General features: G+C 49.6%; 5 protein-coding genes across 5 annotated transcripts; 3 read left to right on the top strand and 2 right to left on the bottom strand.

Annotated features, from left to right (window-relative positions):
- Positions 1-10: 10 nt before the first annotated feature.
- On the top strand, positions 11-2,871 carry N7519_002098 (uncharacterized protein; the record flags this gene model as incomplete). The annotated part of the gene is made up of 6 exons (XM_057288876.1): positions 11-20; positions 79-118; positions 179-477; positions 536-624; positions 657-2,597; positions 2,650-2,871. 6 exons carry the CDS (start codon positions 11-13, stop codon positions 2,869-2,871), a joined length of 2,601 nt encoding a protein of 866 aa, XP_057150078.1.
- Positions 2,872-3,437: 566 nt separating this feature from the next.
- Positions 3,438-4,543, top strand: N7519_002099 (alkene reductase; the record flags this gene model as incomplete). The annotated part of the gene is made up of 2 exons (XM_057288877.1): positions 3,438-3,739; positions 3,805-4,543. The coding sequence occupies 2 exons, from the start codon at positions 3,438-3,440 to the stop codon at positions 4,541-4,543; spliced, it is 1,041 nt and encodes a 346-aa protein (XP_057150079.1).
- A 3,748-nt stretch (positions 4,544-8,291) lies between these two features.
- Positions 8,292-9,365, top strand: N7519_002100 (acetate uptake transporter family protein; the record flags this gene model as incomplete). Its single annotated transcript, XM_057288878.1, is given in 4 exon segments — positions 8,292-8,504; positions 8,516-8,706; positions 8,786-8,957; positions 9,034-9,365. The coding sequence occupies 4 exon segments, from the start codon at positions 8,292-8,294 to the stop codon at positions 9,355-9,357; spliced, it is 900 nt and encodes a 299-aa protein (XP_057150080.1). The 3' UTR covers positions 9,358-9,365.
- A 1,820-nt stretch (positions 9,366-11,185) lies between these two features.
- N7519_002101 (uncharacterized protein) lies at positions 11,186-13,284 on the bottom strand (the record flags this gene model as incomplete). Its single annotated transcript, XM_057288879.1, has 4 exons — positions 11,186-11,930; positions 11,983-12,098; positions 12,155-12,471; positions 12,537-13,284. 4 exons carry the CDS (start codon positions 13,282-13,284, stop codon positions 11,186-11,188), a joined length of 1,926 nt encoding a protein of 641 aa, XP_057150081.1.
- Positions 13,285-14,195: 911 nt separating this feature from the next.
- Positions 14,196-16,244, bottom strand: N7519_002102 (ENTH domain protein; the record flags this gene model as incomplete). Its single annotated transcript, XM_057288880.1, has 5 exons — positions 14,196-15,430; positions 15,483-15,594; positions 15,747-15,832; positions 15,891-16,128; positions 16,197-16,244. 5 exons carry the CDS (start codon positions 16,242-16,244, stop codon positions 14,196-14,198), a joined length of 1,719 nt encoding a protein of 572 aa, XP_057150082.1.
- Positions 16,245-17,422: the final 1,178 nt, after the last annotated feature.

Here is a 17,422-nt window from a genome sequence, read left to right on the forward strand (position 1 = left end):
TTCCTCCAAAATGGAAGCCTGTATGTGCTGTCATGTTGTGTATCTTTATGTGTGTGTATGATTGCTAACAATTGGCAGCGCGAGAGGAGCGGCAGCTGATGCGGCAGCGCGGAGCTGGGTACGCGTCTTGCCTATACCCCGCGAAACCATAACATAGAAACTGACTTTGCTGGTACAGGACGCGCAAAGCAAAAGAAGTTGATTTTGGGTTCTCATTTGGTAGTCCAGCGCTTGGATTGTCAGCGCCCGCACCACTTGCGACTGTCCCTGAAGCTCAGAATCCACCGCGAACACAGACCGCGCCGAATACAACACCACGACCGTTAGAGGTATCGCGACCAGGATCGCAGGCCGGGGGCATTGAGCGCACGCCGGGAAGTGCGCGCAACAAGCTCCCAGAAAGGCCCTCGACATATGAAATACCTTCTTCCGATGATAGAGCCGAACAAACGCGAAGCAACAAGAGGAGAAAGATCAGTATGTTATGGACCGGGCTGGCTTTCTACGCTAGAAATGTGTGCTAATGCTTCTTCAGGTTCTCCTGATGTAACAGAGGATACTCCTTCTCGTCGGAATGGTGGGCGACCTGAGAATGGAGATGCACACCCGTTGAGAATAGTGCAGGTAGCACAGAGTCTCAAACAAGCCACACCCAGGCATCACCGAATACAGATACACCTCTACTATCAGAAATAACGAACAATGAGTCCTCACAGCCTCACACCTCACCAATTCCGGAAGCCTCAGTCCAAGATCAACAACCGATAGAAGAGGGGACCAACGGCGTGGAACCAACAACATCAACAGCCGAAGAGCAACTAGCCCAAGGCACATCTCTAGTATCTGTTCCTGCGGCGCCTTCAGTAGCTGGAGAATTCCAAGCGCCACTTTCATCACCTGAAGCTTTCGAACAGCCTGAAAACACAGAACAACTACGCAAGAGACAACATAACACTCGGTCACCACCACGGCCTGAGGAGCGAATCCAAATAAACAAGAACGCAGAAACCGCTTCTCCAGTTCAGACAGATATATCTGCCACAAAAGCCTCATCACCACGTGGTACCTCCGCCGAGGCTCTTGAAGCTAGCCATGCGGCGACTACTAATGATGTCGATATGACTGAGGATGTTCCGCCATCCAAAGATGATGCATTAGAGCAAGACAACCGGACGTTTCAAGGGCCTTCTACGAAGAAAAAGCCTCGCGGTCGCCCGCAGCATCAACCTACCGCAAACACTACCCCGGAACTTAATGTGGAAGCCGCTGTGCAGGAACCTGCGAGTGAGGCACAATATGAGCCCGCAGCAGCCCAAGTTGAGGAAGCCCCAAAGACGAAACGGCCTCGTGGGAGACCCTCGCTTAACAAGAAGGCCATTGAAGCTATCGAGACTGAGCAGATTTCACCCGAGGCTACACCAAATGTCGCGGAGTCCCCTTCGGGCCCACGTCGGGGTCACAAGCCAACGTCACAAAATGATGACCAGCTGGAAACTGTGGTGGAATCGGCAGTGCCCAAGCCACGTGGCAGACCCGGGAAGAAAGCGAAACACGCAGTGGAGCCTGAACCCGAGCCTGAGCCTGTGGCAGCAGACCAAGCAGAACCAGAGACAGAATCTGCAATCCCCAAGCCACAGCGTGGCAGACCTGGAAAGAAAGCGAAACGTGCAGCCGAAACTGAACCGGAGCCCGAGTCTGAACCTGCGACAGCAGACCAGCCTGAACCAGAGGCAGAATCTGTGGTACCTAAGCCTCGTGGCAGGCCCGGGAAAAAGACTAGACATGCAACCGAACCTGAGCCCGAGCACGAGACAGAAGATGAACCAGAACCCGAAGTAGAATCCACAGTATCTAAGCCCCAACGTGGTAGGCCCGGAAAGAAGGCCAATCGTGCAATTGAGCCTAAGCCTGAGCCTAAGCCTGTCGCAGAAGAGCAGCCGGAGTCTGAAGCGGAATCTGCAGCACCCAAGCCACAGCGCGGCAGACCTGGCAAGAAGGCTAAGCGCGCAGTGGATCCCGAGCCTGAACCTGAGACAGAACACCAACCCGAGCCTGAGCCTACGCAAGAACAGCCTCGTCGCAAGACTCGGGAGCCTCGTGGAGAAACAGTCCCGGTCACCGTTTACCGTCTCGCGAATGTCAATTCTCTAGGTGGCAAAGCATCTACGGCCGACGGGTCTGGCGACGAAGAAGAATCCGCCGATGAACTCACCACCCACCAGAGGGCCAAGATACCCAACCGGGGTGGTGTCAACCCGGCCGATGTATTGAGCCAGATCTGCCGCGAGACTCTGGAGAAGACACTCAATACACTCAAGGATGGGATCGCGAACGAGGCGAATGCTACGCGACGTGCAGAGTGGTCCCGCAAGAGAAAAGCCGTTGAAGTATTTGGCTCGGAGCTTGAGAGCCGGCTCATGGATCTAAGCGGGATACTCGATAGCAATTTTGTGCTTGGCGTGCAATTGAAGAAGGCCAAGCGGGAGATGATGGATCTACGGAATCATCTATACCGGGTCCGTCGAGAACGCGAGAACATAGCTTTGCAGATGGATGCAGTGCGCAGCAGACATATCGAAGGGGAGAAGGCCAAATCGGTGAGATCTTTCCATATTATCCCCTGAAAACATCACTAACAATAGTCCCTAGTCACGATCCGCGATCAACAATTCCCTCCACAGCCTTGAATTGGCCCTCGACCGTAACAAGCAACGGTCTGCATCTGTGGATTCTTCTACAGATCTTGAATATATGCTTCGCACCGTTGCCGACGTGAGTTCTCGGGCCCCTGGAGCACAAGGCGGTCTCTTGAATCAAATCCGGGCGTTCAATGCCCAGCTCGAAGCTACTGTTGGTCGCCTGGAGCGATGATGTCTACTTTTTTGTTCTGCATTCTTCTACAATTCGTTATGATACCAGGAACAGTGTTTGTGCGATGATTATTATAGTCTATGGCTGGGCCAGAAGATGGCGTTTGGCGATATTTTCACCTGTACAAGTCCCATGCCTAAGTACATAGGTAGCCCATGTTACTTTCATACTTTCAGCTACTATTGAATGTCAAAGAAACATCACGAATCTCCAATTTATGAGCTGCTATTCTACACCATATAACCTTAGTGGCCAATAGATCTTGGCGTCTATTTTGTATTATTAATTTCCCCGAGTCAGGGCTGGAGTGGGCCAACTAGCAACGAATCAGAATCGCCACTCGCCCCTCTCGGCGACTAAAGACATTGCAAGACTCGGTCTCATACTCTTAAAAGCATGATAATCTCGGGAATCACCTTAACTCCGCTGCTTTTTAAGCCAAGTGGAGCACCGAAGTTCAACGAACCATGCAGATACTGCGAATATATAAAAGCCATGGCCACTCACTCCAAATGTATTCCAAACTCTTAAACCAATTGAACCCATTCAAATAAAATAAAACCAAAATGACCAAACTCTTCACCCCCCTCCGCGTCGGCCGCGCCGAGCTCTCCAACCGCATCGCCATGGCCCCAATGACCCGCTTCCGCGCCGACGACAACCACACCCCCCTCCCCATCGTGAAAGACTACTACGCCCAGCGCGCCTCCGTCCCCGGCACGCTCCTAATGACCGAAGCAACCTTCATCTCCGCCCGCGCCGGCGGATACCCCAACGCACCGGGCATCTACAACGACGCCCAGATCGCCGCCTGGAAAGAAGTAACCGACGCCGTGCACGCCAAGGGCAGCTACATCTACCTGCAGCTGTGGGCGCCAGCCGAGTCGCCAGCGTCGATCTCCTCCAAGCCTCGGGCTACGATCTCGTCTCTAGCAGTGCGACGCCGGCGAGCGCAGACGCACCCGTACCGCGCGCACTATCCGAGTCCGAGATCCACGAGTGGATCGCGGACTATGCGCAGGCGGCGCGGAACGCCGTTGCGGCGGGCTTTGATGGCGTCGAGATCCATGCTGCTAATGGGTATTTGATTGATCAGTTTACGCAGGATACGTGCAATGCGCGCGATGATGCGTGGGGTGGGAGTGTTGAGGGGCGGGCGAGGTTCGCGGTTGAGGTTTCGCGCGCTGTTGTTGAGGCTATTGGCGCTGATCGCACGGGGATTCGATTTAGTCCTTGGAGTACGTTCCAGGGGATGCGGATGGGGGACCCGAAGCCGCAGTTTGAGTATCTGGCGGAGCGGATGGCGGAGATGGGACTTGCGTATGTGCATTTGGTTGAGTCGAGGATTGCGGGGAATGCTGAGGTTGAGGCGGATGATGACTTGGATTTCTTCTTGAGGGCTTATGGGAAGGCTTCGCCGGTCATTGTTGCTGGGGGGTATGTGGCTGATTCGGCGGTTCAGGCGGCTGATGTTAAGTATGCGGAGTATGATGCTATTGTTGGTATTGGGCGGCCGTTTATCTCGAACCCGGATTTGCCGTTCCGTGTTCAGATGGGGATTCCGTTTGTGCCTTATGATCGGAATACTTTCTATGTTCCCAAGGATCCCAAGGGATACACTGATTATGCGTTCAGTGCTGAGTTCCAGAAGTCTATTGAGGCTGCGGCTTGATTTGGGGTTGGTTTGGTGTCATGATTGCTTAGCGATGTTTGTATAGACTGGATGTATATAAAGATATACATGTTTAGAACAGCCCTAAAATATAGGATGTATGTATAATTGGCGCTTAAACACCTTCGTAAATTCACTTCAGGCTGTGCCGTGACGAGATCCCAGATTCCCATTCTATTCTTTAGTGCTTTGGATTGGTTAGTATGAGTTCTCTGGTCAGAAGCAATCTTGCCCTCCTTCCATTCCTCGAATGCCGCAAGAGCCATTTCACATGTAAGTTCTCACAGCTAAACACGAAAGCCGCGCTACCTATGGGTCCGCTCCCTGCTCAAGCAAGATGCGTGCAATTTGATCTCCAGACAAAGAATCGGTGATCCTCGTCCCCAGTGACTGCCCAGGTGGGCATTGAGTGCCACTGAGTATGTAATCAATGAACACCCCCGAGGCCAATGACGATCTATCACTCCACACATGACGTTTGCGCATGGTATTGACCCTGCTCGTCTCAGATCGAAAAGCGGGGAAACTCCGGGGGATGCATATGCATCTACATAAGCAGAACTCGGTAGATGTGATAACCCGAAAAAAAGGGAATTCCCCCACAATACAGAGACCCGGTTTTACAAAAACGTGGCCTCCGACTTGGCGAAAAAAAAAAAGTTCCGCTCCGCCGAACCGAAAATACACAGCCGAGGGTAGAAAGAGTAAAGTCAACCGTGGATTCTATGGGGTATATGGGGTATTGGGGTATGTATTGGATTTTGGGATCAGATGAACAGAATGTGGAGAGAATTGCCAATTCGCCAAGTTTAATAATCGCTAAATCGTACTTCGTACATACGCACGATGTTTCAAGGCTCACTACTATGTTCCAAGACTTCGTATCCCGCGCTATATATATATATTGTAAGATCGCATGACGCACGATGCTCGTTAGGGATACGATCGACCAGGGCTGAGAAAGCTATCCCCGCACTGTGTCGCCATATTAAGCAGGGAGCAACGCCAAGTTCCCAGGACATCCGGGGGAAGGGAGCTGTTCTTGGAATTGGCACCTCCATGCCAGCAATTATTGATCCGTGCATTGTAGACGAGATTGCTATTATTGGTTGAGAAGGGGTTGAGATGTGGAATTATGAACTGTCAATACAATATATAGGTATGGAGTATGTTTGTATGGTGCCACCTTTGATAGAGCAGAGTTTGCGCTCGGTTCAGGTCTGGATCGCAAAAATGGATCAAAAGGAAATTGATTAACGGCAATTCCTTGTTCTGTTAGATTGCTTTTTCATGCCCTATGCATGCGTCGTAGAAATAAATAAAAACAGGCTAAATTGACATGGAAATAAGAATAAACTCCGTACTCCGTATAAAACTCTTTCATGATTTAAGGGTTTAAGGGAAAGTTAAAAAGGCCACATGGCCCGAGAGGATAGAATTTCACCTGGCACGTTGCCTTTGTGGCGTGTATTGTTTATTATTGCTACTTGGCGGACGCCACCAACCCAAGCTATTGCTCGGGTATTTTCAGTACAATATTGTACAATCTGGGGAGAATCCTTCGCGTCCACTCTCCGTTTCTTGTTGTTTGAGGGCTACAACGAGAGCTTAGCAAGACATCGGATGATTGTCGCACAACATAAGTGGACCTATTATTGCTACACAACTATATACGATGTACGGCGTATGTTATACCCTGTACGAAGACATACCGTCCTGACGGGATCTTGCATAATATCATTTCCGAGGTCTGAAGGACAAAGAACCTTGTCACTGTTGCAAGGCTACCTTGTTGCCACGACATCAAGCCTAAATTATACACGTTAGTCCAAATTCGACCGGAATCTCTGCCCCGGCCCGAATCTCAAGCCAGTACGGAAGCTCCGTCCAAAGTAGGCACAAATGATTGGAACAGAGACGCCCACAGACATCCAGGGATCCACTATGTCTGCCGTTAGCGTTAGTTGTAAATCCTATCGCAGAGCCACCTGTGGAGACGAAGCTTGACACGCTTGCATCTCTCCGGAGTAGCTTCTCGCACATCACGCGGTTACGAGAGAAAAATAAAGAAAAGAGAAACCAGGTCCGGGCCTCATGCGCCGATCCAGGTTCCCCCCCGGACTGATGGCCCGTTTGAGAGAACGGAGAACACACGGCAGGAATGGTTAAACTGGTTCGTGGCAGTGTGCCGCCATCTTACCCTCTTTTTTTTTGCAGATCAGTCTGGATATGACATTTCGTTCCCGTTTCCCCGAGACTTGAAACGCAAATGGCCTAAACTTGGACCTAAACGGCCTCCACGCGGTTGTCTGGTACGCCGTAGTCTGTTTGATGTGTGGTAGGTGCATGGTTAGTGTATCCGTGCTTCGTGTCCGGTCTGAAAAAAGGGGCAAAAGGGGGATTGTGTGTGAGACTTGCGCTAAGTGGGGGAGAATATGAATATCACAGAAGTAAACAATAATAATACACGCAGGGAATTGTAATCCTTGCACATATGTATGAAATGGGAATAAATAGGAATTTTGATCTCAGTATGAATTCATTGGTGCGTAATTCTGTCCGGATATATCAGCCTAAAAAAGTCCCGAGCTCTACATATGTACTCCGTACTACAATTTATATCACAGCACAAAGTACTCTTTCTTTTCCGGCGCATTGAATCTCTACCAACCCAGACAGGTGACTGAACCATTTCATAATCCGTTACTGGGCAACAACTGGAATGAGGCAAAATACCTCAGCTAGACCGAGGTCGTGACGCAGTCTCGGCCCGGTGTACTGAATACCGGGATTTACCACCGGACCCCCCCAACAAAGTCTCTTCTACCTGGGCGAGTTCCATTGCGCTAAAGTACGTGCATATGCACGATGTACGGAGTACTGGAATAAAGTGGACTCGATGATCATGGAAATCTTAATGTCTCCTAAACTCATAAATTTCTGTATGCTGTAGGGGCTAGGAAGATCTATGGAGTATACAACATAGATTGAGAGAATTCAAATGGATTATACAATATTATACAATATCATATACAAATGTACATGCAACCTTAGTATTTATGCATTAAGTTAAGCAAGTTAAGCAAGTTAATAGAGTTATAATGAATTATTCTCCAATTCTCTACCAATCATATCATTCCCCCGTCTCTCCAGGGCTCTCCACTTTCTTCCCCAGGCTAAGTTCCTTTCATCCTTATTACCAAGACGATTACCAAGACGGTCCCCCATTCCTCCGTGCCGTCCCTGCATGGCTAATTTGACATTCGTTCTATGGTCTTTTTTTTTTCTTTCTTTTTTTTTTCTATTTTTTTTCCTTCTAATTTTCTACCTGTGAAACAATTTAGCAAATTTCATGCAAGCCTAAAAACTGGATATTCGTATATTTACTGAGCATTTCCCCCGATATCACTTTTCTCCTTTTCTCTCCACTTTATATTATTCGAGACTTGACTGTGGGAACGGGTCTGCACATCATTGGTATATGTAATTTATAATACCGACCAAATACCAACCTCGTAAGTTTCCACACTTGCCCCAATCCAATTTTCAAGGCCTTCACAGCTTTGGGAGTATAATAGCTTCCTTTCCCCCATCCCTGTTCTCCCATCTCTCTCGCCCCAAGCTGTGCTTGACTTGAAATCCTTTCTATTATCCCTATAACTGTGTTATAGGCTTTACCTTTTACCTTTTACCTTTGACTTTTTTTTTCCTCTTACCTTCCTCATTTTAACGACAATTAGACCCCATCATGTCTGCGACTGAAGGAATCAATAACGCCGACCACGCCCAGATGGAGAAGGACGTGGGTCCCACTCCCTCCCCCCAGAACGGTGGCAACGGCGCTCCCATGCAGCCCCAGATGTCCGCCGAAGAGCACCAGGTAGCACGCGCCGCCGCGCGCTTCGGCTACGGACCTCTCGCCCACGTAAACACCGCCGAAGCATCCCTCCCCCCTTCGGTGGTGAGTTCCAGCCCGGTCTGTACAAGTCCGTCGAGGGTCGCAAGTTCGCCAATCCCGCTCCTCTGGGCCTGTGCGCTTTCGCCCTCACCACTTTCGTCCTGAGCGCCGTCAACATGGGTACTCTGGATATCTCCCACCCCAACATTGTTGTTGGTCTTGCTTTCGGTTACGGTGGTCTCGTTCAGCTGCTTTCCGGCATGTGGTATGTATCCGTAACTTCCGCGGCCCTGTGGGTTTCCCGGCTATGTTCTGCGGCTAATACGCGCTTTTTTTTTTAATAGGGAAATGGCTGTCGGTAACACTTTCGGTGCTACTGCTCTCTCCTCCTACGGTGGTTTCTGGCTCGCGTTCGCTATCGTCTTGACCCCCGGCGGGTTCCAGATTGGTACTGCTCTCGGCGAGTTCAGCTCTGACCCTTCCGAATTCTATAACTCCATGGGTCTTTTCCTGATGGTAAGATCTTGCATCTTTTTCTTTCCACCAGATAGACAATGCGCAAGAGATCATCCCGCTGACAATGTCTCAACAGGGCTGGTTCATTTTCACCACCATCATGTTGTTCTGCACCCTCAAGTCCACCGTCGCCTTCTTCCTGCTCTTCTTCACCCTGGACCTGACCTTCCTCCTGCTCGGTATTGCCTACCTGCAGCGCGGTCCTGACGGCCACCCCAACGCCAACATCCAGAAGGCCGGTGGTCTCTTCGGTTTCCTGGCTGCTTTCGCTGCCTGGTACAATGCCCTCGCTGGTATCGCCGATACTAGCAACAGCTTCTTCATCATCCCCGTCGCTCACTTCCCCTGGTCTCCCACTGGCCGTGTTCGCCGTGGTAAGACTGACCGTGAGCTCGCATAAGCGATTCTTTCTTCCTTTTTTCTTATTGGAAAAGAGATGGGGATGCGGAGTGCCTGCTTGTAATGTTTTCGATACCCAGTCTTGTATGTATAGACTGCAGATAGACTGAATTCCTTTTCGTTTTGTGCTCATCGACACGTTCGCTCGTCGTCGGTTGGGTTGCGGTTCGGAGGTCTGTCTGTTCGTCTGTGACTGTTGCTATGGACAGATGATCAATACGGAACATCATGTCCAAGCGCAGTTGCAAAATATCCGCCAGTCATCTCTTCCATAATGTCGATTGATGCTGGTTGTAATTTTTCGGGGAGCACTCGGGCGATCTGTTGTGCTCTCTGGTTTTTCCTTTTTTCCTTGCTGTATTTAGTCTCCTTACCTGCGAGTTTTTGTGACTCAGTAATTAATTCATCAAACATTCTCCAAAGTCCTTTCCACCTCTTGTTTCATCTTGTAGACTGTTGTCCGAGGGCTGTCCAGTCGATATCTTCACCTTGTGCTTGCTCTTGTTCGGTGTTGCAGTGCTGTTGTTGTTAGCATGAAGAATTGTCAAGGCAACCCAAAGCCATGCATGCGAGTCAATTAGGTCATTGTTGCGAGTACAAACGCCATCCATGGACGCAATGCATCCATCACAGAGCAATATCTCTGCACTGGCACCTGTCATCAAATCATCCAAGCATATGCATGGCTAGTCAAGCACTCTGACCTCGTCTGAAGGCCGACAAGCCATGTATAGCATGGTAGTGATGCATGAAATGACAGTCATCCAGTGAAGGTAAAAAGTGAAAGACAAAGTCCGAATGTCTTATATTAGCAAAAAAAAGAAAGAAAGGGCTTGTTTCAGAAGGAAGAACAAGTAATAGGGGGCAGGGGAGTATGTATATACCCCCGAATGAGTGTTTTTCTCAGAACCAGCAGAGCCTACCTAATATACCTACAACACCCTTGACCAGCCACGGAATCAAGACACCCGACAGTGGAGATGGGTGAGATCACGTCGGTATTTTTCTCGGTCTGTCTGAAACCTGTAGACCTGCAGAGCTGACAGGGTGACTGATAAGCCAAGAATTGTGGATTCCGAAGACTTTCATACTTCATGGTGTAAAACATAGTTGTTATCACATACTTCCTTTCGAAAGTATGTGTATATCCGGTTTAATCGACGAAAGAAAAGTGAAGAGATAGCAAAAATGTACTCTAAAAAAGAAGAAAAGAAAACCAGACAACCGAATAAGCCAGAAAGGCCAAGCAAGCTGGAGTTGCGACATCTATCAAAAATCGCGCAACGCCGAGCCAAAGCCGTCCGGCTGAAAATCGGTACAAGCTCGGCGGGGGCTTCTACAGCGTATCAGCTCCGTCGTAGCGCGAAAACGGCCGGAGATTGTTCGGGAATCGGGATGCCGGGCTTATCTTCGTGGACTGATGGGCGTTGCATGCCGAGAATATGAAGTATGCGTCGGGTTTGGTCGGGATGGTGTGCTTGGCCTCGGTGTTGAGTTGTTCTTGTCAGGGGGGGCTTGGTATCTTGGCTGTTTGAAGGGACGGCATAGTTATTGTATATTGTATGTTGATCTGAGTAATTGGGTAGCAACATGCTGCAAATACTAAGTGCATTTAGTTCCAGGAGTGGTCCGTTGGGTAGATAGGCTGTATGGCTATTTGGAGAGGAGTCGTCAATCATTGGAATACAACTATGTACGCTATATCTTCACTCATGGGCTGGGTAGCAAGACGGCAAGTCTGAAACCTGAGAATATACTTGAAGGAAGCGGATGTATATAACCAGCTTTGAGGAAGCTAGATCTATTACGGCAGAGCCAAGTAGCCAAGTTCATTCTGCCGGTGGTTCATCTACCTGGAAATGACACTCATCCCAAATCTGACGAAGCATAGGCAGGTGAATGCGATCGACATAGAAAAAGCCCAGCAAAATTGCCCGCGCCTCCTGCCACGAGTGGACTCCCTGCAGCCGCGCAGCATTGGCCAGTTCAGATACGAAGAAGGCCCGCTCGGACGGCAGGGTTAGACTGCAAGCCGCGCCCAAGAACAGCTGCCAGAGGAGCAGGTCGCGACAGAGCGCGAATAAGCCTGATGGGATGGTCGCCTCGAGGGCAGTGCGCAGAGCCTGGATCGGCTTGGGCAGCAACTGGCCGATCATTGGATAGAAGTTCCAGATGGCGCTGTTGTGGAATAGCAGTAAAGCAAGACGGGTGCAGCCCTCGATGGAATTGTCACCCTTTACCTGGCCAGTTGCTGTGTATCGATCTGTGTGCAGTTGGTATTCTACGTGCAGCACTTCGGTGTTGAAATAGTCCTCCGTCTCCTCGTTGAACTCTTTGTATCCAGTGTTGCCTTTGATCCATTCTGCATACCAGGATAGTTCGAGGAGATCATATACGATTTGCGGCATGGCTTCGCCGAATATACCGGGTATTTTGAGTAGAGGGAAGAGGCGAGTGGAAAGTAATGCTACGTCGTCGTTGGGTGGGATGAGAGATAACCGCGCCGGGCGGGTGTAGCGGACAAAGGGGAATATAGGTTTGGCGTGGGCCATGCAAGCAACTCGAATATCAGTCCTGATTGCGAGGTTAGCAAGCTTTGCATCCAATTATGAAGAGGTATACCGACCATGAGATCTGGAACCGCACGTCTGAAGGAACATCGTCAAAGTTCTTTCGCAGTGCGATCATCTGGCGCAAACCTGCCAGATGAATTTTGAGATAATCGGGATTCCCCGACGCAATCTACAATCAGGTGTAAGCTTCAGTAATCGCAAACCTGATTGCTGGAGTATACTCACTTCAATTGTCAATAAGGTAGAAACTGCAGCAATCAAAACATCACTGGAAGCCTTGACGGGGTCTGACAGGCCCTCGTTGACCAGTCGAATAGTCTCACCACGGTGATGGAACGTATCGATCACTAACTGACTCCGCTTTTGTTTTGGATCACGAATGGGTAGCTCGCCTGCACGCATAGCGTCATTGGACGTAGCCATACAAATTGTAGCATGAAGAATAGCGGGATCGCGCTGGATCAAGGACGCCCAATGCGCCTGCAGCTTAGGCTTATACCGCGTCTGCAATGGATGCGCTTCTTGTGTCAGATCCCAGAGGACTATATCCACGTTAGTATACAGGCTCCACCATATAATGATCAGTTTCAAAAAGGAAGACACTCACAGACTCGCAGGTGTCGCATCATTCTATCTGTGAGCTGTGTATGTCCAGTATTAAAAGGATCATTAGCTCCTTGTCCCACGTAAGACCATGCAGATGGTCCAGCGGGGTAGACCATCGTCCCACCAAAGCTACAGTCATCCCACGATGCAGTTTGCGTAGCAGGGTATCCCACAGCCGTTGATGTGACAACCTCCTCGACCTGTTCTAGCTCTTGTTCATCTGTGATTTGGCTGGTGGGCAAGCTGGTGGACGAGGTAATAGACGGACGGGGAGGCTCAGCAGGTACGAGCGCCCCGGGAGTCGTCGTCGGTGGCTGATAAGACGAGTGGTTCCATTTGCTCTTATTGTACTGTTCCGTGCTCTCCATTCGCTTCTTGCGATTATGCTCGGACATAACATGGGACCGAATCCGCTTTAGGGTCTCGTCCGTTGTGCCTGCCGCAGCAGTTTGTTGATCACTGTTGACCCAAAATAACGTCGATTTCCCCGCAGATGCATTGTCATTTTTGCGGGTTTTGCGTACCCTGGTGGTTGTCTTGCGACTGGGAGCTGTAGGGGGCGGTGGAGGTGGCGGTGGAGGGGCTGGAGGAGTTGAGGCCACGGTCTGTACAGGGCGTATATTGGGATCGAAGTGGATGGGAGCTGCATAGGGGGAGTGGATCGGATCGGCCGCCCAAGCCGCAGCCGATGGCCGAGACAGCACGGGCAAGGTCTGCTCGTAACCCGGTAAGAGGTCCTTGGCGTTCATCGAGCTTATTTGGACGTTCGAGGCATTACCTATGTTGGAGAAGGGAGCACTGGAGGTTTAGAAGAGGACAAACTTCCTTTCCGGACCGGCGGGGTAGAAATCACAGGAAATTTGGATTCTTCACATTGCAGGACGAATCATCGGGCCCGCTAAGAGCTCTAGTGGAATCCGACAGGTTTATTTTAAAGGATTTAGGGCAATTAGGAGGTTTAAGGGGTTTTAGGTGTTTTAGTGCATTTATGATTTTTTTCTTTGTTTTTGTTTTTCCAGAATCAAAATAACACCCTTTCCAGGGACTGCAACAACAGTCGCAAGTTCCAATATCCACTTGACCTTGAAGATACGAAGTTATATTCACCGAGCTTGTTTCTTTTTGAGGTCAGGTGGCGTTGAAAAAGAGTGATGACACATGTTGTGCGGACACATCGTGATCTACTATGATCATCACCACCTTGAGATTCATGAAACACCAATATGCGGAGATAACCCTGTATATTGAATGATCTGCATTTTGGCCCTCTATGTGTTCATTACAAAATATCTCTAACGGCCAAAAAGCCCTAGACGTCAAGTCAAGATTTTCCCCTGTCAGCACTAGCCTTGGACCTGTTAAAGTGGGCAGTGGGCATGGTATAGCCAGAGACCGTGCGACTGCAGTTTCAGAATTACGATTTTTTCCCGTCTTTATTGGAGTACACAGATTGCCTTAATGTCAAATCTGAGCTCTGCCAAGGTAGATTACGTACATATCTACGATATACAATATTTGATGTAGGTAATACCAGGGCTAGTTGTACACGGAAACATCCATGGTCTACTTAGAGCGGGAAGCAAGATAGAACGAATGAGATAGTCAAGTGAAGATAATCTAACGGACGTCGGGTTCATTCCGCAAATCGTGTTGGGCCTCTTTAGGTCACGCCGGGGCGCGGGAATACCGGGACCGTAGGCAGCTGTTCTAACCCACCCATTGTACCACTCTGAGTGTTTTGCCAACCTTGTCCAGTCTGCTGATTGATAAACTGGCTCTGTCGGAAAGGGTTGGTGCTACCAGTTGGGTTAGGCCGCAAGGGGGCTGCTGCTGGGGGTTGCAGACCTTGCTGCGGAGCAGGTGAGGCCCGCGCAAAAGGGTTGGTTCCCGTCCGCTGAGGCTGGATCGGCTGCGCTTGTGGTGGTTGCGTAGGCGGGAATTGCTCGTTTGAGGGAGTATATTGCGTGTTTGCCGTGGATAGTCGTCTCGCGAACGGGTTCGTGTTCTGTCGCGATAGAGGAGCGGCGGGTGGCTGACCGCCCGTGGTAGAGTTAAGCATTGATTGACGGAACGGATTGGTGTGCTGGGGCTGCAAGGCCTGAGGTGCTTGCTGTTGTTGTTGAGGGAAAGCGGCAATGCCTTCCTGCGGAATAGGAGCCAATTGCGACTGGAAGCCATACGACTGTGGCTGGGGGGAATACCCTCCAAATCCAGCGCCAGTTGGCATAGCTTGAAGCGGCGCCGGTGGCGGCGGCTGTTGCTGTGGTTGTTGCTGCTGCTGCCCAAATGGATTATTAGGGTCTTGTGCTTGATAAGGTGCTCCATATTGGGTCGGCTGGCCATATCCAGTTACCAAGGGCTGCTGCTGAATCGCCTGAGGTTGCTGCTGGAACCCAGTCTGCTGGGGATAGAATGGTTGCTGTGGCTGCTGTTGGAACCCTGTTTGCTGGTACTGCATTGAGTTCTGTTGCGCCATTGGCTGCTGATTCTGCTCAATTGAATCGAAAAAGTCGATCAGGTCCACAGGTGGTGGCTTTGGTTGTTCGGCCTGCTTAGGTGGGTTTGACGCTGACGGGTTCGACATCGGTGTGTTCGACGTTGGCTTTGATACATCTGTGGTCGCACTGGCTTCCATGCTGGGTGGAAGACGTACACCTTTCTTGGCCAAGTACTCCCGTCGGCGAAGATCGAAATCAGGATCGTTGAGATCATCCTCGAGAAGGCGCGCCAGGTCCGTAGAGGCATGCTTGAGCTTTGGAATCTCCAGGCGAGTGGCAGATTGGAAATGTCTTGCCACTCCTAAAAATTGTACCACTTCTTCTGTCTGCTTTGTGAACGTCTTGTAGATCGCCAGGGCACGTATGCTATCCGGCCGCGACATCTCAAAGTAGTGTTCTATCGGGGTTCAGGGTTAGATCAATGTCGACCTGTGGAGGGGCTGACTTACCCAAAACATTGATCGTGCCCTCATTCATGACTGAATATAGAGTCAATAGATCAAGTGTGAGGAGACGGAACGCGGTCAGACTGATTTCGTTCTCGGGCTCATCCGTCAATAGCTATACACTGTCAGTCACAAAGAAGACCCAAGTTCGGAATTCACCCACATCACACCGCAGTAACACACGAATTTGCTTCTGTACAATTTCCGTCTCCCTCAATAGGCCTTTCTCCACCCTATCCTCTTCAGCCGTCCCGGTCCACTGCGTACATGATCGGTCTTGGTGGCCTCGAACGCCCTGGCACGCGCGATAAGGTAGTCGGAATACCGTCGGATATTATGTCCCTGGGACTGGGCTGCAAACACGGTTAGTAAGTTGCGCTCACATCGGTATGAGGGAATTATTGGACTGACCTTCAGAGAAATTGCTGGGCGCGATCTTCTTCGGGTTATCGGACAAGTATCCCAGCGCAGCATCCTGTTGACCCTCTCGGATCATGAGATGGAGGACTATGAGCGCTTTGAAAACAATGGTCCATGCCGAGTCTCGGAGTCGTAGTTGGAGGGTTCGGAATACCTCTGCGACTCCTGCCTCGCCGGTATGAGTTGCCACGAGGATATTCTCTATGTATTTGGATTTAGGGGCCGCAAGCTGTTCACGCCAAATAGTTAATGGTTGTCGCATCTAGGAAAAAGTACGAGCTGAGCATTCAGACTGACCTTGAGCTTTGTAGCCCCTTTTACTGACTTCTCGAATCCCCCGGGCATGTTGTTGTTAAAAGTCGCGAATCGGTGCCCAACTTCTCAATGCTTCAGGAGAATGTAAGTCTGCCAGAAGACAGCGGAAAAAGAACTGGAGAGCCTGCTCCAGAAATCAATGCCCTTGTAGTGTCTGAAAATCTTCAATCATCCGTATCGTTCATGACGTGGCTCATTGAGCCATGCTGTAAGCCTAGGGAAAGTGGGCGGTTTTCTAGGGGAGAGGGTCAAAGTCCGATTCGGAACAGCCGGGTTAGGGATCGGCAAGAAATAAAAATCACAGTGTGAATATGGGCTGAAAAGCAAATTGAGGGATAAGGATAGCAAATAGGAATAATCTCAAAGGAGGGCAAAGGGAGTTCCTGGGGGCGGAGTGCATGTTCCTAGAGGCAACCCAAATCGGGACTAGCGCATGTTGGCAGTTCTATGCCCACGAGGACAACATAGGGAGTATATCAGGACTGAATTATATCGAACTTGGATATCAGATATATGAAAGGGGCTAAATAAACTATAACTAGATGGAGATTTCGTGGACATATTAGTCTATTAACAACAGTGTCTGAATTTTGTGGCCTCGACTTATATATTTAAGGCACCACTATATCATTCTACACCATCAAGACTTCCTCTGTTTTCAATCACAGGTTATGTTTAAGTTGCAGACTGTGGCCTTAGCCGTGTAACTTGTATATAGACAATATTTGGCAATGAACTACAATGCAGATAGTTAGCGACCACAAGCTATCATAGTAAAGAGGGGACCTGCTTTGCACAATTTAGGGAAACATAACGAAGCAACATTTTGTTGTGTTTCTTCCAAAGATTTTGATTGGATTGAAATAGTAAATAGTAAAGATTAAGACACTCCGGAGTACAGCGTAAATTGGCAACTAGAAGACTACTAGTATTTTGAGGTATAGATCTAGGGCTACACCTTGAACTAACTATGTATACATCCATGGACGTAGTACTCCGTGATGATCCTAGAACATAAGCCAGTAAGCGAGAACAAATTCGCATATTCCCCCGAATCAGATTGATCGATACTAACGTACTATATTTTTATCCTGAAAAGCAGGCCTAATACATATTTGCCTCATCTGAGATTGGCAAAATGCGTACCTAGAGTGAGATCTTCAACTTCTACCTTATCCCAACATGAGAGGAAATTGTGAGAAGAGATA

Source organism: Penicillium mononematosum, assembly GCF_028829835.1.
Source record: "Penicillium mononematosum strain IBT 11891 chromosome Unknown utg000002l:1.0-8112719.0:1.0-8118358.0, whole genome shotgun sequence".
Lineage (NCBI taxonomy): Eukaryota > Fungi > Ascomycota > Eurotiomycetes > Eurotiales > Aspergillaceae > Penicillium > Penicillium mononematosum.